Here is a 23,244-nt window from a genome sequence, read left to right on the forward strand (position 1 = left end):
GATCCAATGTTTTTTTTTGAACTTCGGTTAGATCCAATGTTCCTAAACTCAAGATGCATATTATTTTCTTCTTTGAAGGATTCTTGACAATATATATATTTTTTCTTGAACACACAACAAACTTTGTATTAGGTTTATTAAAACCTACTACCGCTTGCTCGTAGGAGAGCATTCGGAGCATTGGTGGTTCTTCTGTGCGCTGATGCTTGTCTCTGCATGTTTTGTAAAAAAGTGCCTCTAACTTTTAGGAAATCAATATGTTGTCCAACAAGCACTCTCCTCGGTCCAGTTTATAAGACACGCATGTATATTAAGATTTAAACTTCACAATCAGTTATTATTGTTAACTATAAGTATAATAGGATGAGATATGAGATGACCGACAACTAACTTGTCTTCACTTATTCCTTTTGTTAGGGCGTTAGGCTGGTTGTGGTTTGACCGCGCAGTGACCAACATGGATCTAATGATCATTGCAGCATGTCTGACCATAGCAATTTTGTATGCCACTACCAAAATGGTCCAAAGGAGAACTCTGCCCGAAACTAAGCAGGGACCTTCACTCCCACCTGTAGTGAGCACAGTTTCATTGCTTGCATATGTGCCTACTGCCTACGCTTGTAAGCAGTGGTCTACCGGCTGTGATCGATCACCTGCACACGAAGCTGAGTCTTTTTGGGCTGAAGAAGGTGACGTTTCTTGTCGGGCCAGAGGTGACGGCTCATTTTTTCCAAGGCTCGGAATCAGAGATCATGCAGTCCAATATCTACAAAGTCACGGTGCCCGTTTTTGGGCGAGGGGTTCTGTATGATGTGGACTTTGCTACCAGGAGCAGGCAGATCAGCTTCTGTATGGAATCCATAAAGCCCATGAACTTGAGAGGCCATGTTGATTCTATGGTTCATGAGGTGGAGGTACGTAATTAAGAAAGCAACGTCGTTTATTATTATTTTTTCCACTTCTCCTATATTTAAGTGTCTAAATTTTAAGATGATTTTAGGCAACACTCTTATACTACCATTAGTACAAGTAAATTGTCACTTTTGTGATTTGTTATTTGTCTTTGTGCCATAACGTACCAAATTTTTATCTTTGTCTGACTATAGAAATAATTGTAATAAATTGTTAAATTGTCTTTGTGCCAACACATGTCAGATTTTGTCAGGTTTGTGATTTTGTTTAACGGGTATTTTATTCTCGGAACAAAAAATCATAGATTGTGTATGCAGAAATTGCAATGAACTAAAATCATAGTTTTAGTATAAAATATATGCTAACCATCGCCTGAAAGTAAACTAAAAATTAGGCACATGAAATTTAGCAAATCAGAGTCCTTTATTCATTTTTATTATGATTTCCTTCATTCACGTGTGCGTCTTATTATTAGTTATGATGCCATCATCATGCATAAAATAAATCTACTTGCACTGCAGGACTACTTTGCACAATGGGGGCAACATGGTGTGGTGGACGTAAAGCACGAGATGGGGCGTCTCTTCCTGCTCATAGCAAATCGATGCTTTCTTGGAAAACAGTTCCGAGAGAATGTGTTCGACGAAGAGGTATCCACACTCGTCCGCGAGCTCTTCGAGAACGGCTTCCACTTGATCAGCCTCTTCTTCCCGTATCTCCCTATCCCGCCGCACCGTCGACGTGACAAAGCCCGAACCAAGCTCGGGGAGATCATCCACGAGGTGGTGAGGTCACGCAGGAGCTCTGCAGCTGGCCGCGCCGAGAACGACGATGTGCTGCAGAGACTCGTGGACTCCAAGTACATCAACGGCCGCTCCATGACCGAGGACGAGATCGCCGGGCTACTCGTGTGCCTGATGTTCACCGCGCAGCACACGAGCTCCAGCACCAGCACCTGGACAGGAGCCTGCCTGCTCAGCCATGGCGGGAGCAGCTACCTGGCGGCTGCCGTCGAAGAGCAGAAGCGGATCATGGAGCGACACGGCGAGCGCGTCGACTACAGCGTCCTGCAAGAGATGGGCACCCTGCATTGCTGCATCAAAGAGGCGCTGAGGCTGCACCCTCCGGCGAACTTGCTGATCCGCCACGCGAGCAAGGGCTTCAGCGTGCGAACAAGAGAAGGCAACAGATTTGACATCCCCAAGGGTCATACCCTAGTGACCTGTACGATGTTGGGCAACAGGCTGCCCTACATCTACAAGGACCCTCATGTGTATGATCCCAGTAGGTTTGGTCCGGGGAGAGAGGAGGACAAAGTTGGCGGCAAGTTCTCGTATACACCCTTCAGTGCTGGGAGGCACGCTTGCTTGGGAAAGGATTTTGCTTACATGCAAATTGAGGTGATATGGAGCCATTTGCTCAGAAACTTTGAGCTCGAGTTGATCTCTCCTTTCCCGGTCACTAGTAGAGAACAGACCTTCGATCCTCAGTTAAAATGGGCTTTAGTCCCGGTATTTTTTGCGCCCGGGACTAGAGAGACTTTTAGTCCCGGTTGGTGGATCTAACCGGGCCTAAAGATCCCTGCCCAATGGCTACTGCGCCAGACAGAGGTGGCAGGGACCTTTAGTCCCGGTTGGATCCACCAACCGGGACTAAAGGTAGACTTTTACTCTCGGTTGGTGGCTCCAACCGGGAGTAAAGGTCTACTCCCGGGCCGTGGCTGCGCTGAGGGTTGGAAAGTTACCTTTAGTCCCGGTTGGAGCCACCAACTGGGACTAAAGGTCCCCCTTTATATCCTGACCGTCTCCTTCTTCCTCTCCGAGCCCGAGCTCAGCACATTTTGAAGCTCACTGCACTAGTGTTCTTGTTTTCTCCCTCCATTGTTCATCCATCCATTCTTCGATTCCTCCGTCGATTTCTTCGATTCTTCAGTTGTAAAGATTACCAATCTCATACTCTCATTTTTCATCATTAGCTTATCTCATATTGTTCACTATATATATATTGTTTTTATGGTGTTTTTTTTATTTGTAAACAATTTGAGCTCAAAATAACTTATAGTTTGCATATTTGGATGAAGAAAGGTTAAAGTAGGTATTTAAAATTAGTATTCACTTTTTATTTCTAGCATGCATAGCACACTTCATTGTTTAGAGATATAGATAATTTTATAGTTTCTTAATTTTATTTGTTTATAAAATGAGAAATTTATAGTGTATTAAAAAATGAGTATAGAGAGTAGATGACAACTGCTTCCGGGTCCTCAGCCTCTCATGGGTTTCCAAAGCGACTTAGGCCGGGCCTCCCTCTCATTCCATGCGGCAAGTGTCGTGATGAGACGAAGATTATGATGGAGTACCGAGTGAAGAAGGGTCCCAACAATGATCGTATCTTCTACAAGTGTCCGGATCGCAATGTGAGTTATTTTATTGTATTTTATGATTATGGTTAGTTTATACCTATTTTCATGATGGTTGTGATTAAAGTTCTAATTTTTTTGTTTTAATTTCAGTGGGATGGCAGTGGACGATGTTCAGGCTTCTACTGGGAGGAAGAGTATGTTGAACTCGTGCAAAAATATCTTGCACAACAGGCAGATACGGCGGCTAATGAGGCAGTGATCCAGCCGAAGAAGCCCAAAGATGTTGCACAATCAGGGGATCTGTCTATTTTAGTTGAGATTGGTCGCGAAATCCTTATGCTCCTGAAATGTATTTTAGCTTTAGTTCTTTTAGTGGTAGTTGGAATTGTCTACATTGTAGCGATGCTTTCATAAATTTGTACCTTTTATGGTGGCACGTATGTTGTACAAATAATTAATTATGATCTAGGTTTTAATATGGTATTTATGTCATGTAATGCAGATGAGCCGGCATTGGATGTACAATGCTGATCGTTGCTCCCAAGAGTTCATTGATGGCGTGCATTCTTTGTTACGTGAGGCCGAGGCAAACAAACGCGACGGTTTCATGTGCTGCCCATGTGCCATATGTAAGAATACGGTGGAATATCCTTGCTCAAGGACTCTTCATTCACACTTGTTCAAGTCGGGTTTCATGCCAAACTATATTTGTTGGACGAAGCACGGAGAAACCGGCATTGTAATGGAAGAAGGTGAAGAAGAACAATGGGACGACAATGATATTATTCCCGATGGTGCGTGCTTCAATGATACTGCAATGGGAGAAGCTGAAGAAGAGGTAGCCGCAAAAGATGAGCCTGCTGATGATCTTTGTCAGGTCATTCGTAACGCACAAAGAGAATGTGAAAGTGAAAAGGAGAAGATCAAGTTCGAGCGGATGCTAGAAGATCACAAGAAATTGCTGTACCCAACTTGTGATGCAGGGCAGAAAAAGTTGAGAACCACACTAGAATTGCTGCAATGGAAGGCAAAAAATGGTGTATCTGATAAGGGATTTGGAGAGTTACTAAAAATCCAAAAGAAGATGCTTCCGAAGGACAATGAATTGCCCGCCACTACCTATGAAGCAAAACAAGTTGTCTGTCCTATGGGGCTAGAAATCAAGAAGATACATGCATATCCTAATGACTGCATCCTCTACCATGGCAAAGAGTACGAGAAATTGGATGCATGCCCGGTATGCCATGCATCGCGGTATAAGATCAGGCGAGATGACCCTGGTGATGTTGAGGGCGAACGTCCATGGAAGAAAATCCCTACCAAGGTTATGTGGTATGCTCCTATAATACCACGCTTGAAACGTCTGTTCAGAAACAAAGAACATGCAAAATTGTTGCGATGGCACAAAAGAAGACCGTAAGGTAGACAATATGTTGAGACACCCTGCTGATGGGTCCCAGTGGAGAGCAATCGATAGAGAATTCCCGGAGTTTGCAAATGATGTAAGAAACTTAAGGTTTGCTTTAAGTACAGATGGTATCAATCCTTTTGGAGAGCGGAATAGTAGTCATAGCACTTGGCCTGTTACTCTAAGTATCTATAACCTTCCTCCTTGGTTATGCATGAAGCGGAAGTTCATTATGATGCCTGTGCTCATCTAAGGCCCGAAGCAACCTGGCAATGACATCGATGTATACCTGAGACCACTTATTGACGAACTTCTCATTTTGTGGAATAAAGAAGGTGTATGTGTGTGGGATGAGTACAAACAGGAACACTTTGATCTGCGAGCATTGTTGTTCATAACAATCAATGATTGACCTGCTCTAAGTAATCTTTTAGGACAGTCAAACAAGGGATATAATGCATGCATACACTGCTTCAGTGATATTAGAGGTGTATTCTTGAAAAAATGTCGAAAGGTCGTGTACCTTAGCCATCGTCGATTTCTTCCTGCAAATCACCCCGTAAGAAAGAAAGGCAAGCATTTTAAAGGGAAGGCAGACCACCTGACCAAGCCTCGCAACCGAACCGGTGAGGATGTACTCGATATGGTTAATGATGTGAAAGTCATCTTTGGAAAAGGACATGGCAGCCAACCTGTTCCGAACGACGCTAACGGTCACGCACCCTTGTGGAAGAAGAAGTCCATATTTTGGGAGCTACCCTATTGGCAAGTCCTAGAGGTCCGTAGCTCGATCGACGTGATGCACCTGATGAAGAATCTTTGTGTGAACCTACTAGGCTTCATGTGTGTGTATGGAAAGCCTAAGGACACATTTGAAGCACGACAGGACCTATGTTGTTTGAGAGAAAGAGACAACCTGCATCCAGAGAAGACAGATGATGGACGCCATTACTTATGTCCTGCCAGCTACACTCTAAGCAAAGAGGAGAAGGAAATCATGTTTGAATGCTTAAACAACATCAAGGTACCATCTGGATTCTCCTCGAATATAAAGGGTATTATAAATGTGCCAGAGAAGAAATTCTATAACTTAAAGTCCCATGACTGTCATGTTCTCATAACGCAATTACTTCCAGTTGCATTAAGAGGAATTCTATCTCCAAATGTACGTCTAGCCACCGTGAAGCTATGTGCATTCCTCAATGCAATTTCTCAGAAGGCAATTGATCCAACTGATCTAGCTAAACTACAGAATGATGTGGTTCAATGTCTCATCAGCTTTGAGTTGGTGTTCTCTCCTTCCTTCTTTGATATCATGACACACCTCCTAGTTCACCTAGTTAATGAGATTTTCATTCTCGGTCCTGTGTTCCTACACAACATGTTCCCCTTAGAGAGATTCATGGGAGTTCTGAAGAAATATGTTCACAACCGTGCTTGCCCAGAAGGAAGCATCGCCAAGGGCTATGGAACAAAAGAGGTCATTGAGTTCTGTGTTGATTTTATTCCCGACCTTGACTTGATTGGTGTTCCTGAATCAATACATGAGGGGAGACTAAGCGGAAAGGGGACACTAGGGAGGAAAACATATATTGGTACGGAGGATGATTATTTCAATAAAGCGCACTACATAGTTCTACAGAACTCCTCTTTGGTAGATCTGTATATTGAGACACACAAGGATCTCTTACGATCCGAGTTTCTAGGGAAGACTGAAGCTTGGATTACGCGTAAGCACATGGAAACTTTCAGCGGTTGGTTGCGAAAAAAATGTCAAGGTGATGAGAGCATCCATGAGCAACTATATTTATTGGCTATGCAACCATCATGGCATATCGTCACATACAAAGGGTACGAGATAAATGGGAACATATTCTACATAGTAGCCCAAGATAAAAGGAGTACCAACCAAAACAATGGTGTCCGCATAGATGCCACTGACCCGAATGGGAATAAGCAGACATATTATGGCCACATTGATGAAATATGGGAACTAGAATATGCACCTACTTTGAAGATCCCATTGTTCAAGTGCCAATGGGTCAAGGTGACCGGAGGCGGGGTAACAGTAGACAACGAGTATGGAATGACAACAGTAGACCTTAGTAATATTGGGTACAAAGACGAACCATTCGTCCTTGCCAAGGATGTAAATCAGGTGTTCTATGTCAATGATATGTCTACCAAACCAAAAAGAGAGAAAACGATAATGACTCAACCAAAGAGCCAAAGCGCCACATAGTTCTTTCAGGAAAAAGAGTCATCGTGGGAATTGGGGACAAGTCAGACATGTCAGAAGATTATGAAAAGGATGATCGAATTCCGCCCTTCAAAGTGAACAAAGACCCTAGCATCTTGGTAAATGATGAGGACACTCCATGGTTACTACGCGATCATAACCAAGGGACATACGTAAAGAAGAAGTTCACTGCTGTGCCCACTTGATGATATAGTGATTTAATGTAGTGTATGTTTGAAATATTATGTAATAATTGTGAATTCAGATGTTTATTATGTCGTGTTTCAAATTAAATCAATGTTTGATTTGGTGGGATTTCTCTCTCGAAAAGTTAAATTAGGATATTGAGTGATGAAAATTAAAATATTAACGTTAAAATGATGTGAAAACAAATTTCCTGTCCAAAACCAATAGTTTTAATAATTTTAATTAAACACTACATTTTTGCATTAACGAAATAATAAATATTAGTTACATTATGTTTTATAATTATAACAAAAAATAAAAAAAGTTAGGTTATAAATTTTTCCTATGTGCAATAAAGAAAAAGAAAATCCATATTTTTAACAAAATAATTTTATGCCTTTTATTTAATTTACTATGTATTTAACAAGACTATTGCATTTCTATTAAAAAATTTGCTCAAAACATGCGGGAAATGAAACTGCGGCCCACCTTTACTCCCGGGTGGGAAGCCCACCCGGGAGTAAAGGTGGGCTGCAGTTTCATGGCCCGCCAAAAAAAACCTTTGCTCCCGGTGCGTGTTACCAACCGGGAGCTCCCGGTTGGTAACACGCACCGGGAGTAAAGGACCTTTACTCCTGGCTGGTGGCTGGCACCGGGAGTAAATCTCCCTGGTATATAAGCGCCAGTGCCTGGCGCAGATCGATCCCCTCCTCTTCTTCCTCGTCAAACACCGCCGCCCTTTCTCTCTTCTTCCTCGCGCTGCCGCCGTGACACCGGAGCCCGGCCCCCGCGCATCAGCCCGCCGCCGTGACACCAGAGCCCGCGCCTTGCCTCATGCGGCCGCCGATGCCTCTTCGGTCGCCCCCAACACCGGAGAGCCGGATAGCCCACGACACCGGAGCCCGCCCCGCCTCGCCTCGAGCGCAGTACCCTGGTCTGCCGGCCGCCTCGCCTCAGTCGCCTCGCGCGCGTGGCCACCGATGCTGCGCTGCCCCCAACACTAGAGAGCCGGCCAGCCCGCAACACCAGAGCCTGCCCCGCCTCGCCTCGCGTAGTACACCGGCTAGCCGGCCGCCTCGCCTCAGTCGCCTCGTGCGCGCGGCCGCTGACGCTGCGCCATCCCCAACACCGGAGAGCCCGCCAGCCCATGACACCGGAGCCCACCCCGCCTCGCCTCGTGTAGTACACCGGCCAGCCGGCCGCCTCGCCTCAGTCGCCTCGTGCGCGCGGCCGCAGTGTGCAAGCCCCCGACGCCGGTCGCTACCGCGCTGACATGGCCCAGCCCGCTCTGCTGCGCTGACCACCGCCCCGGCCCACTCTGCACCGATGTCGAGACCACGCCGCTCATCTTGCCATAAGTCCTTGTCCTCGATTGCGATCCATATGTTTTCGTCATTTGTATTCATATGCATGTATATATACGTCGCGGAGCACCGTCGCCCTCATTTGCCCATGCATTTCTATGTATACGGCGGAGCACTACCGCCCTTGTTCGCCCTAGGGTTTAGGGTTTATACGGCGGAGCACCGCCGCCCTCGTTCGCCCTAGGGTTTAGGGTTTATACGGCGGAGCACCGCCGCCCTCATTCGCCCTAGGGTTTAGGGTTTATACAGCGGAGCACCGCCGCCCTCGTTCGCCCTAGGGTTTAGGGTTTATACGGCGGAGCACCGTCGCCCTCGTTCACCCTAGGGTTTAGGGTTTATACGACGGAGCACCGCCGCCCTCGTTCACCCATGTGTACAAACATATATACGGCGGAGCGGAGCACCGCCACTCTCGTCACACCGCCCTCTCTCGTGGCCTAGTCGATCAACATTCGTATTATCATTATCGTTAACGCTAAACAATCACACTAGGGCGAATTGAGTCGGTGACTAGGGCGAACCACGTTGTTGATGTCACCGACATGGTTCACCCTAGTCACCGACGCAATTCACCCTCAGCCGTTTATGTATAGCCCTAATTCGCCCTAGTACCGACGTAGTTCGCCGTAGTGTGGTGAATTGCGTCCGTGACCGAGGGGCAAGATTTAATAATGCATATTGTTCGTAGATTTTACGCATGTAAGCAAAGATTTGACGTACTATATATTAGTTTTGTTTTTTGAAGCTAGATGGCCGACCCGAGAAACATGGATGATGAGGAGTTGATGATGAATTTAATCAACACTGGCACTCAAGTTGCCGGCGATGATGGTGCTAAAAATAACGTGCAAGAGGATGCAGATGACGGGAGTCAGTACTTAGCTCTTGAACAAAATGAGCAACAACATATGGGCAAAGTATATATTTTTTATTATTAGTTATATATATTATCATATGTCTTATGTGTGCTCATGACATTAAAAATAATGTTTATGTTTTGTAGCCCTCTGGATCGACATCAACAACTACAATGAAGAGTAAAAATGTTCGAGGTCCCAAAAAGCCATTGGTGGGCTGCTTCATCATCTCGGAGTTCAATGTGGATACAGGCGAACCGGGGGGGGGGGGGGGGCAAATAAAACGAAATTCATGCACCAATGTGGTTACCTTGTAAGGGACCGGCTCTCGATCAGTACCCGCGAATGGAAGAAGAAGACCAATGCTCCTCATATTAGTTTTGTCTCCGATCGTGACAAGACGTTAATTTGGAATGATGTCTTGGAACATTTCACGCTCCAAACAGATGGTTATGATGATATAATAGATGGTGATGAATTGAAGGAGCGAGTTAGGGATTGGGCAATGAAGAAGATGGCCACCCAGTTTCAGACTTGGAAGAAACACCTATACACGACATATGTCAAGAAGAACATAGCACCAGATTTCACTATCCCAGGCCCGATCTCAAAGCAGAGGCCCTATTGGGATGAGTTTGTACAGTACAAGACGTCGGAAGAGGGTGTGAGTCAGGTGATAAAGAACCAACGTAATGCCCAACAGAAGACATACCACCATAACTTGGGATCAGGTGGCTACCCGACTGCCATTAAGAAGTGGAACAAAATGGAAGCAGACCTTCTTGCCAAGGGTATCACACCAGAATCACTCGAGTGGGGAGAGCATACAAAGAATTGGTTTTTCGCTCATGGGGGAACACTGGACTAGGAGACAGGGAAGTGCGTTTATGGCGCAAGACTGCAAGAAGCAGCAGAAAGATTGTTTTATGCTCAGAGAGCTACTGCTAGTGGTGCGTTCAGGCCCAACAGAGAGAAGGATGAACTGACATACGCCATCGGGACTATTGAACACGGTGGCCAAACTAGAGGCAAAGAAAGTATCTCGTGAGAGCATGGATTCCCTCAGGATAGACCTTTCTACAGAAGCCACCAGAGAAAGAAGGAAGAAGAGGCACAACGGCTCTAGAGGTTGGAGGAAGCGGTGTGTGAAGCACAGGAGCGAGAAAAAACCTTGAAGCGAGAATGCAGGAGGAAATCAAAAGGCAATTGCAAATAGCAGTGAGTGCAAGCAAGCAGGCATCAGAGCCAGGAATCAATATTAGCCCCCCTGCTCAGTTGAAAAGCAGCTGCGCTTCCATGGAGATACCAAATCAAGGGGACACAGGACTGCGCTTCCCTATGGATGACGTCATTGAACCTTGTACATCATGTGAGCTACACATTCTGAAGGGGAATTCCACAATCAAGGTGGCTATCGGTCTTGTTAATCCTATCGACTGAACCAAGACACCAAGGATTCATGGGAATATAATCCAAGAAGGATATGCTACCATCTCGGTAGATAAAGCTAAAAAAGGTTTTAGTGATTTGCCTCTTGACATTCCTGGAGGTGATGGCGAGAAGACTCTAGGAGAAGCAGAGAAGACATTCATTCTATGGCGCAAGCGCTACATCATCATTCCCGGGATGTCGCCTCCACCTCCTCCTGAACTACCTCACCATAGGTGCGGATGAAAACACTACATCATTAATTTATACTGGCTTAAATAATTAACAATCTTCTCATAATAATATATTATTCCTTTTTTTGTAGCAGATCCTCCCCCAACTTAAGTCCAATTGTTCAATCGCCAGATCATCATAGTGCTCTGTACGATGACAATGTGTTGGAAGGTGAGGCTGCATCCACACCATCTCCAAGGAGGTCTCCAACGCCGCAGCCGCCACCTCCAAGGAGGTCTCCAATGCTGCTGCCACCACCTCCAAGGAGGTCTCCAACGCCTCCCCCGCCCCCGCCTACCAAGAAGCCAAGTACTAGCAAGAGGCCAGCCCCACAAAAGAAGAACCAGCCCCCGTCGACAAAGAAAGATACCGTGAAACCAAGGGCTATTCCCAAAATAATATCTAAAGAGAAGGAAGAAGTAACTGATGCATATAAAAAAGATATGTCCAGATTCTATGACAAACTTAAAAAGGATCAAGAAGTAAGGAGAAACCCAGAGAAACTGTACTTCTTCGTAGCTCCAGATATTCTAAGAAAAAAGGTGGCTTCTTACCAGCAACAACAGCGGGAATCTCGTAAGCCGTCCAAAGCAACGTTAACGGACTATGACCGCACTCTCACCAAGTCAATTGAGACAGCACAGAAAAAGAAGCGGGCAGGGAAAGGAGTTGCACAACTCAGACAACAATCGCACCAATCAGTCTCCCCGCTAGTTGTTGGTAATAAATATGGTTCGAATTTAGGATTAATGCATCAGGCAAACATACCTCCGGATGCCGATTTGGATCACCTTGGTGAATTTATTGAAGAGACTGGTCTCGACCTTTACCAGATGTTTGGTGATAGAAACATTGAGAGTGCGGCGGAGGTTGATATTTGGAAGAAAAAATTTGTACTAGGCCAGAGTCTATACAACCCTCAAGCCTTAGGTGATCTGGGGACGCAAATATACCTGCTAAACAAGTGGTACATGTAGGCGTCTACCGGTGAATACTTCTGCGTTGGTGTCAGAATTAGAGACGAATATTGGTTCCGTGGCGATGATGTTATGTATGTTGACTTTGCAGAATTTCATCAACTATGCCACCTAACCTCTCTGGACAAAGTTATCATTAGCTGTTATTGCCTGTAAGTAATAATTCTTTCGATCTATTATTAAACTCATCATATGTGTGTATATGCATATAAATTATCCTAACAAGTACTATATATATGCAGATTTACAATGACAGAGCGCAGAAAGAAAGGCTGCAATGAAATTGGTTTTGTTGATCCCTATATAGTATTCAAAGACCCAGTTACTCCAAAGCCTAATTGGAAGTCTGAGTCAGAGAGTAACCTCATGAACTTCTTAGTGAACCAACGCCACAAGAAGAATATACTCTTCCCCTACAACTTCAAGTGAGTGTTAATAATGTCGATCATCCTTAATGGCTCATATGTTGATTCTAGTTAATTAATGAGTGTTATGCGTTATATCCTATAAACACATGCAGCAATCACTGGATATTGATGGACATCGATCTGGTGAAAAGTCACTTGATAATCTATGACTCGATGAGAAAACCACAACAATACTACCAAGATATGATAGATATTATCCAAAGGTAATTTCGGTATCTCTAGCAACTATATATACACACAAACATGATGATTAACTATATCTGATGACGTGGCAAATTTTTTATTGGGCAGTGTTTGGAAAACATTTATTGAGAAGCAACACATGGGAAAATGCAAATCACCTCTGAATGTAATCCCTTTGAAAGTAAGTGCCCTAAATCGTATCATCTTTATTAATTAAACATATAGCTTTCACCGGATCACCAGATTGGATGACAAATCTTTTTCTCGTAAAGTGGTGTCTGAGGCAGAAACAGGGGAACAACTACTGTGGTTACTATGTTTGCGAGTTTATCAAGCAGGTCTCCCAAAGAACTCCTATAGAGAGACTCAAAGTACGTTAAAAATACACTATATATTCATTTAATTATTATTATTGATTGTGTTACTATGTCTTTATATATATATATATATATATATATGTATGTACATATATTAATTTATTTTCCTTTAATTCAAACCTGTAGGCTCGATGGTTGGAGGAAAAGGTCATACGGCAAGACCAGTTCAAAGTAATTCAAGAGTCTATAGCCGGATTTTTTAATGACCAGGTCATCGATTCCAAGGGCGAGTTCTACTTCGACCCAACACTGCCATGGAAGCCAAGCTAGAGGATGAGAGGAAACTTGTTATATCACAACAATTGTAATGCAATCTTTTGTAATATATGCACATGAAATAATATAATGTAAAATACACATATGCATGCATGCATGCATATATATATATATATATATATATATATATATATATATATATATATATATATATATATATATATAGTTCTATGCTTGAATTGTGTCATTTAATACGTTCATTGTGCTTGAACCGAAACATACTATACACGCGTATAAATGTATTATTAGCAGCGTACAATACGACTTCGAAAATCTATTTTGAAAAGAAAACAAAAAAATGAAAAGAAAAGAAAAAAGAAAAAAACCTTTAGTCCCGGTTGGTATTACCAACCGGGACTAAAGGGTGCCGGCCCCGTGGCATGTTAGGAGGCACCTTTAGTCCCAGTTGGTGTTACCCACCGGGACTAAAGGTCCCTCTTTAGTCCTGGTTCCTGACCCGGGACTAAAGGGTCCTTTAGTCCCGGATGCTTGCTCCCGGGTGGGGAATCCGGACTAGAGGGGGTTCCCCACCGGGAGTAAAGCCTGTCTCTGTACTAGTGGGTGGAAGAATGGGAGAAGTTAGCTCCAGGGCCTAGAGGTAAAGTGATGGTTAGTTACAAGAGATGAAGACTGCTGTCGTGATTAGCATAGAGTAAGTTGTTGGGTTGCTTGTGTACTTGCATGGGGTATCGGGGTTTATGTGTTATTTGTGTATCGTCGAGAAAGAATAACGGGACGACTAGCACCTGGATGTTCGGCCCTATGACCCATCCAGATGCAGCTGCGACCTATCCAATACTTGCCACAGGAGCTGTCTGATCTCAGCTACAAAACCACGGAATAGCGTAACAGATGGAGCGCTCGCCCGCTCGCGTAACGGAACCACGGAACAGAAGGAGCGCCAGCCTGCGCCACTTGCGGCGACCTGTGCCCCGCCGCGCCACAAGCATTGAGAAGAAGGGGAGGGCGTGGCGCCCGCTTGCGCCTCTGGTTCGGATGCCCAGCCGGCGCCGAGAGATGGTGGAGACACCGAGGCGAGGAGGGTGCGAGATGCAACACTGATCTACTTTTGAAACATCCAGATGCAACACTTGCAATATACGTCTGAAGGCAAATGAAACATGCATCGGAAACACTTGCAAAAACACCTAAAAAACACTTTAAAACCATGTACACAACATCCAGATAAAACACTTGCAACATATGTGTGAAACATATGCAACATACATCTAGAAAAATAGCTGAAACATTGGGAACAAAAGCTTGCAACATACGTATACAACCATTGCAACATTCACATGAAACACTTGCAACATCCAGATGAAACATCTGAAACACTTGAAACATACTCTTGCAACATGCGTTTTCAACACATAATGTCACCTTGCTGCTTGGACGAATCGCGGAGGTCGGCGGCGGTGCATGGAGTTCGCCGTTGCGCCCCTGGGCGAGGACCTGCTTGGCGGCTAAGTGGGCAACGCACCTTACATCTAGTCCATCGGTGTCTATATTTATGTCCCTGAGCATGAGTGCTCGAATCTTTGCAATATGGATTACAAACGGAACTGTATTGAGGTTCTAAGGTTCGAAAGCATACGCCTTCGATCCCCTAGAGAGCTTAGGTCCTCCCTTGTATAGGTTTTGGGGGACCCAATTATAGGGAGAGGGGGAGAGCAAGAGAGCTTAGGTCCTCCCTTGTATAGGTTTTGGGGGACCCAATTATAGGGAGAGGGGGAGAGAGAGAGAAATAAAAAGGGGTGGCTTTTGTCATCGTGCGTGAGTTGTCGGGTCGTTGCGTTAGTAGTGCCATAGAAGCAGGGATGACATGTCCCTTTTAACTGTGTTATACTTGCAAATACTATAGCAGTTGTATCTTTCCTGTGCTGGTGTGGGCAGACATGCTTAGTACTAGTGATACGACGGCTTAGTACGACCTTTTTTACTATTCATGAGAAGACAAATTGTATCTGAGCTCCCAGGAGCTCGAATGCCGTTCCATGGAACCGGTACAACTGCCCCTTTGATCCTTCGGGATGAAGTCAGGCAACGTTTGGTAGGGCTTCGGCTCCAGCTACTTGTAAGGAGTCCTGCCAAACGCTTATAGAAAAATGGCTCCTCATAAGGAGCTAGGAGGAGCTAGAGCCGGTTTTGTATAGAGGAGCTGGAGCCTGCAAAAATGGTTTCTATTGGCTCCTCCTCACAAATCTAAATACAAAATTATTACAAAACTGTCGTTGAAGTCGTTTTCCTAAATATTTTCTAAAACGACATCAACTCCACCAGACAAGTTCCTTCACATAAGAAGTGAGAGCTTGAGCCCTCAGTTGGTTAGGTTCCTTGCGGTGAACCAACCCACCCGGGTTTAACTCCTCGACTTGGCATGGGTGTTCGTATTTTTCTGGATTTATTTTAGGATTTAACGGCGTTGTGCTTTCAGTGGTAGGCGACATTTCCGCTGACAGCGAGACGCATATGGTGTTCGTCAATCTCGAGATGTGTCGGTAGTCTTTCGGAGGTACTCATAGGGGTAGGTTTGCGTACGTATGTTTATAGGATGAATGTGCATGCGTGTTGAACGTTGTGTCTGTATTTGTGTAATTCATAGAAAAAGAAAGCATAGCCTTACTAAACGGGGCATGGATCCGAGGTTCCGGAGGAGCTCGGATGCCCCATTGATTGGTCGTTAATTTATTGTAGAAAATACCGATACAGATGTCTTGAAAACGGGCCGTTAATTGGCCACCTTTTTTACTAAAAGGTGGTTGTAGGATCATGGCAGCCTTTTCAGATAGCTAAGCATTAACATAGCAGATATAGCAGCCTTTTTTTTTCTTTACAGCGGGAAATACTCCATTCTCAAATTATAAGTTGCTCCTGCTATGTATATAGACATAATGTATATTTAGATGCATAATAAAAACTATATATCTAGAAAAGCTCTTACCATTTAGAAAGGAGGGAGCAGTAACCTTGTAATTCTATTGCATCTTTTACCAAGCCAAACAACAGAAAAACTAAGTGTTACACTATAGGATCTTACACAAAGCACGTCTTACCAATTACCACTGCATACAGACTTACGACTTCTAATACAAACAAAGACATGAATCGAAGATTCCTATATGTACCAGATCATCATCTACATGAAAACCAATCTAAACTTTGCACCTGGACTCATCGTTTTTTCATGGGGCCTGGTTCAGGTCAATCACATACCCAACTGGACCTCCACGGCCCATTGAGGCCCTACGAGAAAGTGACGGAGGCCGCCTCAGCTCAGCATGGACTGGCACAGGCATCTCATCAGAGTGCCCAGAAATGCAGAGCGATCCATTTTCATCCTGATCCCAGTAAACCTCAACCATGAAGCCTCTTGGATGATCCGCTGTCTCAGTTCCAGGAATACCAACAAAACGAGCCCCCTTGGGAATCTGAATTGTCAAAGAGACACAATCAAAGAACAGAACACAGTCTTCTAAATGTATCCCTAGCAATTTTTTCTTTTCTTTGCTAAACAACCAGATAAGCAAACTAGCCTACTTGATGGGAGAGATGTTTTCCTCCATCTATGATTAGAAGTGTAAGCTGTCTCACTGAGTCATCAGGTAGTGGGTTTGAAGCAGCCTCTCTGTAGATTTTGAGGGGGAAAGGCTTGTCTCGGTTTATCTCTTCCCCAGACCCCACTCATGTGGGAGCCTCGGGCACTGGGTCTGCCCTTTTATGATTAGAAGTGTGGTGTTGTTGTTAGGGTTATTGAGTACAGACCTGAATTGTTGCTCCTGATGACAGGTTGAGAGTCACCAAGGTACCTTCAGCAGTAGAGCTCTCTAGCTCTGCCTGCTTTGCAATGTTCAGGAAGACCTCTTCAAGTGTTGTCAGACCAAGTTGAATGTCTGATATTCCAAACTCCCCTTCCCTGTCTTGCAGCTCTCCAAAGAATCTCTGTTGTGGAAGTATTAATGTATCATTTACTTAAAATGAAGTACATTAGAGCTCTGGTGCCAAGGTATTACCGTCAGAAGCGGTTCTTTGTGATGAGGGATGACAAATGTCAAGAATGTCCTGCTCTCCTCTTTTGGATTAATATCAAGTCGCTGTTTAAACACAAAAGAGAAAGGCATTTATATATCATGATGGTAAGAGACAAAACCTTAAGATGATCTTATTTAGTCATGAGACACATACTTCCTTGAAGAACCATTTGACAGCTTCTATGTTCGGATTAACTGCAGCCTCAGTGTTGCTGTTGCTGTTGGGGCTCTGCATGTGGCCATTTCCAGAGAAATTAACATTAGCGATGTATCCTGTTCCAAATTTCGACTTCAGCCTTATTGATGTCCCAATGCACCGCAGTTTCCCCTTTGCCATTATAGCTATCCGGTCACCAAGAATATCAGCCTCCTCCATGGAATGGGTGGTCAAGACAATAGCTCTTCCTTTCTTGGCCTCCTCTATGATGTCCCAAACATGCCTCCTTGTAATTGGATCCATGCCAGTAGTCTACATAACATATACTTACTTAGGTTGACATGTGACAGGGCCGTAGAGGAGTCTAAGAAACAAACCAATGAAAACTTTTCTATTTCCTCACCGGTTCATCGAGAAAAACCAATTTTGGGTCACCAATCAGTGCAATCGCGACACTTAGCCGGCGCTTCATTCCTCCACTGTAGCTGCCTGCTCTAGCATTAGTTACCTGGCTGAGCTTCACTTTGGCTAATGATTCCTCTGCTACCTGTGTCAGGTGATAACCATAGGAAGATCAACATCCAAGACCATATGAGTTTCAGAGAGAACAAGTCAAAAGATTATTTTAAGAAATATACTGATGTGATTGCTGCTGGAGGCAATCCCTTGATGCTGGCAAACAATTCCATGTGCTCTTTAGCTGTTAATGCATCCCACAGGATATCGAACTGTAAAGTAACACAACACACATATTTATGTTTTTTTTTTCAAATACATCACCACTTGCATCAATAATATCAAAATGACTAAAGCACCACCTGTGGGCAGACTCCGATCATCCTACGGATATTTGACATTCCCACAGTGCTTCGAACAGAATGACCATAAATGAATGCTGTGAGATGTTTGGTATGTATTATTAGCATGACGGTTATTGTTTTGAGACAAAGAAACCAGAATGTTGCTTCAATGAACGATACTTACCATCACCTCCTGTAATTGGTGTGATTCCAGTCAGACAACTGATTGTAGTTGTTTTGCCAGCTCCATTGGGCCCAAGAAGACAAAATAGCTGGTCCTTCTCAAGGTTCACCCATAAGCCCTGAATAAATTTTTAGGTAATGAATAATCAGATCATGACAAGCATAGTTGCATGTATTTTATGTCAAAAACTAATTGATAACTTACTTTAACAGAATGAAATGGCTTAGATTTTGAGCATCTGCAACAACAACCAATGCTGAAAGTTCCTGGATATGTCTTCCGTAGACCATGTATTTGAACTGCAACACCAGGATCTACTGTATTGTTTGCAGCTTGTTCCTTTACTAGGTTTTGCTCCGCGAGAACATCCTCGTCAGTAGGGGTAGCATCATCAGCAGGACGGCTTGATCCAAAAAAGCTGAAGAGGCCTCCCTCTGGAATAAAGATTAATGGGTAGTGTAAGATACGAAAGCGGAAACAATGTGAGTAGTTATCAAATACTTCAATATCTGACCTTCCATCTTGCCTCCTTTACCCGTCCAGTATGAAGGCATAAGAAAGTAGAAAACTGACTTCCGGACACCATTTACATTTGGAAGTATGTTGTCAAAGTATATCGCCAGGACAAACCACAAGAAAAATGTGGATATGAGCCACTTATAGATATCGTCCTGTAAGATATTTTGCAAACAATAAGTGATTGAAATCTAGTGACTAAAATACATAAAATCTAATACGCAAAGTTTTGCACGTACAATAGTAATGACGCAGTCCGTCTCAAAAGATAGGCACTCCCCACGCTGATTCCAGCTAATACCTTTATCTTCAGGAGTGGCTGTTGCCTTGCCTAGAATGTTGAGGGCTTTGGCAAATAAATCAGGAGGAAATAAAGACCACAATGTCCGGTACAACTTTTTGTAGTCAGCCGAATAAGGGAACCCAAAGGTGGTAACAAGCTGCACAGGAAGAACAAAGGTATTATCATATTTTCTGAAAAAATGAAATACTGGATACATAAGATGATGATTAACAAAATATTACCTGAGTCAAGAACCCAATAATGAATATTGCAAATCCAACAGTAGTTGCCGATGCTGCCTTCGCTACGAACGTGGATATCATGAAGGCAAAACTAAGCTGCAGGAAACATGATGAATGTTTATGTAAAGGGGACATTTAAAAGAAACATATGCTTCGCAAACTATGATAAGATTAGAAAATATACCAAAAAAGTTCATCCATGAAATTTGTTGTTAACAAAATTGAGCATTACAAACAGGCAGAACTAAAACAAATAAATCGATCAATATTTGGAACTTACCATGTTCAGTTGGAACAGGAAGAACAGGAGGAATAGGATTCCAAAATTATTATGAAGGAAGAAATCGAACTGGAACATCATCCCAAAGAGCACAGTAAAAAGTGCTGAAAGTGTTGTAAGAAGGGCCTCCCAAGTAAACCACGATAACCAGTAAGCCGATTCATAGAGCCCCATGGTAGACATAGCCTGCAATATATCAAAATTTTGGCTCACTTTGAGCATAAAGATAATGCTGGCAGACAGCGGTGAGTGAAGTTTGAACCTGACGAAGCTTTAGTTCTTTCTCTGCCACCAAAGCACTGATTTGGAAAACAAATCCAAACATTGCAATGGCAAGAAAGAAAGTTGGTCCTGCTTGAGCAATGGTAGAGAAGGTCTCTGTGGCTGGGTGAGCGAATTCCTTAAATCCGACAGTCCAGCTAAAATTTGGATCTGTAACATTCATGAAAAACACTTATTCCCAATGAACAATTAACTAACAGAACCAAACACAAAACTAACATTTAATTATGCATTACATACGAAAGAAACATTTGTGGACTCCACCTTCAGTAAGCAGGGTTTTAAAACTTTTTTAGTTTTTTTCTCTCCCTCTTAATGAAAAATGTGCTTAGGCTTACAGTAAATAGTCTGAAAAAATATCTGGCCAAGAAAATAGTATTTAAAAAGTACAAACTAGCAGGAATTATTGTCACTGAGGATAGAAATACATAAAAGCAACAATTTCCTTAAAGAATCATGGAAGAATTAATACCTCCAATAAGAAGTCTTGCCATTTCCCTCTCAGCTGCAACTTGGAGTGGTATCTGGAACTTGAAGGTCGGATCTTCGTATGTTCCTCTCCGTGCTACCGGAGTAGAGTTTGTCTGAATACCATACTTTATCTGGGTGGCATTTATATCTTGAAAATGCAAAGCACCAGAGCAGCGCATTGGGTTTTGAAACAACCAAGCATCAACATCATCCGGAGTCCTAAAACCTAAAACCTGAAAGAATCACTGAGAGCCAATCAGATGACATGTTGAGTGATTATCAATTCTGGGGTGCAGTTGCAAAACATGATTAAGTTTTGGCTAGTGCACAACTGCACATACTCTCTCAAGTCAGAAATATAAGTTGTTTTGGACTAGTACATGAGTAGTAACAAAGTGGCTCAAAGACTTTGCTGCCCTTCATTTATACACTGAGAAAGATGGTTCACTTATTTAGAAATGAAACTAAAGCAAGAATAAAGATAAAAGTGCCTATAAATTATAGGATGAGCAACATTAGGGAAGTACAAGGAAAGATCGAAACATTTACTCGTGGACCCAAAGGGGTACTATATTTTTCAGTTTACCATCAGATTCGAGCTTATGTCAAATGACAAACTGATAGTGAATCGTAAGAAGGCAAACTATACTAGCCGTGAATACCATATTTTTACCTGATTAGCATAAAAAACAAAAAATCAGAAGCTGAATTTAAGTTAACTAATTCAGACTACATAATAGACTCATGAATGCCTGGAGTACAGTCTGAGCAGTTTTTTCTGTATGCATTTTAAGCTCCTTATCAATAGAGTTTTGAGCACTGAAATAATATACTAATTTACACAAACCTAGGACCAGTTCATTGATACCATCAACTAATTTATGAGAACCCCACACTCTTCCCTAGAAATTCTCAAATATATTCGTAGTTAACATCCAAAGATGCATCCTCACCATCTTTGTTTCCAAGGAAAGGCCTTAGGACACACCAGAGCATGAAAGTGACATGAAACAACATTAACCGAATTTAGCTGTTCCTTGCAGACCTGGGAGTTTCCCAGCTCACATAATAAGCATCTTTTTTAACCTTCCATTTGGAAAGCTCGCAAATTCTACCCCCTAAATTCTGACGGGAGTGCCCACGGCTTGCATCAAAAAGTAAGATGGAACCAACTCAGATACTAAAATTGGGAGCATCAAGCCTTATGATGATTCAAGTTAACCATGAAGCTACGTCCAAGCCACTAAGCTCCAAAATGTACATAAAGTTAAAAGGAGGTAAAACAACCTGTCACAGTGGACAAGAATTAGTAAAGTTAACTTGAAATAAATTTATTTTAAAATTCCAAAACCAAATCCTCTAAACTCATGCAAAATTCCTGTGTCAAAGAGGAAGTTATCACGCGGTTTTCTTTGTCTTCGAAAAAAAACTCACTTCTGAACTGAAATCCAATCATTCCCCACCCGGAATCCAGATTCCTGCTCCCAAAAAAATGAGAAGAAAATCCAAAATCCTCACGCGAAAGGTGCGAGCACGGCATTCGTCGTCATCCACACAGGTCAGTGGTCAGCCCAATTCCGCAAGTCCGCAGGCGAAAATCGCACACCAACAAATTCCCGACAAGAATGTACTTGCCGAATCCAGAGCGACAAACTGAGGGGGGAGGAGGGTCGCGGAAGGAATCGGGACCTTTTCGGGCGGTATGGGCCGGCCGGGGTTGTTGTTCCGGATGGCGTCGACAAGGCCCCTGATGCGGCTGCTCCCGCCGTCGCTCCAGAGGAAGTCGTAGCAGGGGGACTTGATGAAGAACTTGTCCTCGCAGGGCGGGATCGGCGGCGCGACGAGCGGCTCCGGGTCCGGCACGTTGCGGTAGGCGGTGGTGCTGGAGAACCTGGAGCGGACGGCGCGGTCGATGCAGAAGATGAGGAAGATGAAGACGAGCGAGGAGAAGAGCTGCAGCGCGGCCGAGCGGCGGTTGCGCCAGGTGAGCGTGGCGTTCTTGCGGAGCAGCGCGCGGTACTGCTGCCACGCCAGCGCGCTGCCGCTCAGGAGCTCCATCGGTCGGTCGAGAGGCCCGGCCGCGGACCACGGGGAAGTTTCTTCTTGGCTTGGCTAGCGCTCTCTCTCTCTCTCCCTCCGGCCTCCCTCCCTCTCCTCGGTCTTGGAGCTTCCGGGGAGGAGTCTGAGGTTTGGGTATTTATAAGGGGGGCGTTTGAAAACGGCCAAGCGACGGACAGGAGGAAGACGCGGGTTTAGTGGGGCCCACCTGCCGGCCTGCAGCACATCGTTCCTGCGGCTGATGAGCAGCACTCCGCTGATTCGGAGAGCAGCTCTTCCTATTCCATTTTCATTTAATACTAATGATGATAATACTACCGGTACATGTACTACTACCTTCGTTTTAGAAAGAATAAAATTACGAGATACGTAACAGTTAAATTAGTTTAGGAAAAAGTCTATTTGACCCCACCTATCATACTTGGTCTACTTCACCCCCTCAACTATGAAACCGTCTGTTTTACCCCCTGAACTTTCCAAAACCGTCTATTTTACCCCCTGGACCATTGAAGCTGCAGTTATGAATTATTCCAATTAATTACAGAAAAAATTGGATTTTCTAATTAATCTAAAGCTATAAAAAAATTTGTACTAAAGCATACCGTATTATATATTCACTGTGTAGATCTACTCATATGGAGTCTAATAAAATTAGATTTTTCATTTTATGATTTTTCTATGATTTACTATGATTTTTCAAAAATTCACC

The 23,244-nt window shown here is 43.7% G+C and overlaps 1 protein-coding gene and 1 pseudogene across 1 annotated transcript; one reads left to right on the forward strand and one right to left on the reverse strand.

Moving 5' to 3' along the window:
- The first annotated feature begins 457 nt into the window (after positions 1-457).
- On the forward strand, positions 458-11,819 carry LOC136473461 (obtusifoliol 14-alpha demethylase-like; annotated as a pseudogene).
- A 4,371-nt stretch (positions 11,820-16,190) lies between these two features.
- On the reverse strand, positions 16,191-22,643 carry LOC136473462 (ABC transporter A family member 2-like). The gene is made up of 16 exons (XM_066471103.1): positions 22,167-22,643; positions 20,479-20,710; positions 19,987-20,156; positions 19,725-19,910; positions 19,445-19,540; positions 19,159-19,359; positions 18,918-19,074; positions 18,608-18,837; positions 18,404-18,521; positions 18,238-18,314; positions 18,058-18,147; positions 17,823-17,966; positions 17,417-17,731; positions 17,245-17,325; positions 16,997-17,173; positions 16,191-16,662 (listed from the first exon to the last, which is right to left on the reverse strand). The coding sequence occupies exons 1-16, from the start codon at positions 22,533-22,535 to the stop codon at positions 16,417-16,419; spliced, it is 2,889 nt and encodes a 962-aa protein (XP_066327200.1). The 5' UTR covers positions 22,536-22,643; the 3' UTR covers positions 16,191-16,416.
- Between the last annotated feature and the right edge of the window lie 601 nt (positions 22,644-23,244).

Source organism: Miscanthus floridulus, chromosome 8 (assembly GCF_019320115.1).
Source record: "Miscanthus floridulus cultivar M001 chromosome 8, ASM1932011v1, whole genome shotgun sequence".
Taxonomy (NCBI): domain Eukaryota; kingdom Viridiplantae; phylum Streptophyta; class Magnoliopsida; order Poales; family Poaceae; genus Miscanthus; species Miscanthus floridulus.

Bases quoted from the DNA above. Each gene is read 5' to 3' on its own strand.
- LOC136473462 (XM_066471103.1), bottom strand. From the start codon at position 22,535: ATGGAGCTCCTGAGCGGCAGCGCGCTGGCGTGGCAGCAGTACCGCGCG. The intron at 18,315-18,403 runs GTAAGTATCGTT...AACATCTCACAG, and splicing joins ACCAATTACAGGAGGTGATG to CATTCATTTATGGTCATTCT. The intron at 17,967-18,057 runs GTATATTTCTTA...CACCTGACACAG, and splicing joins CTCCAGCAGCAATCACATCA to GTAGCAGAGGAATCATTAGC.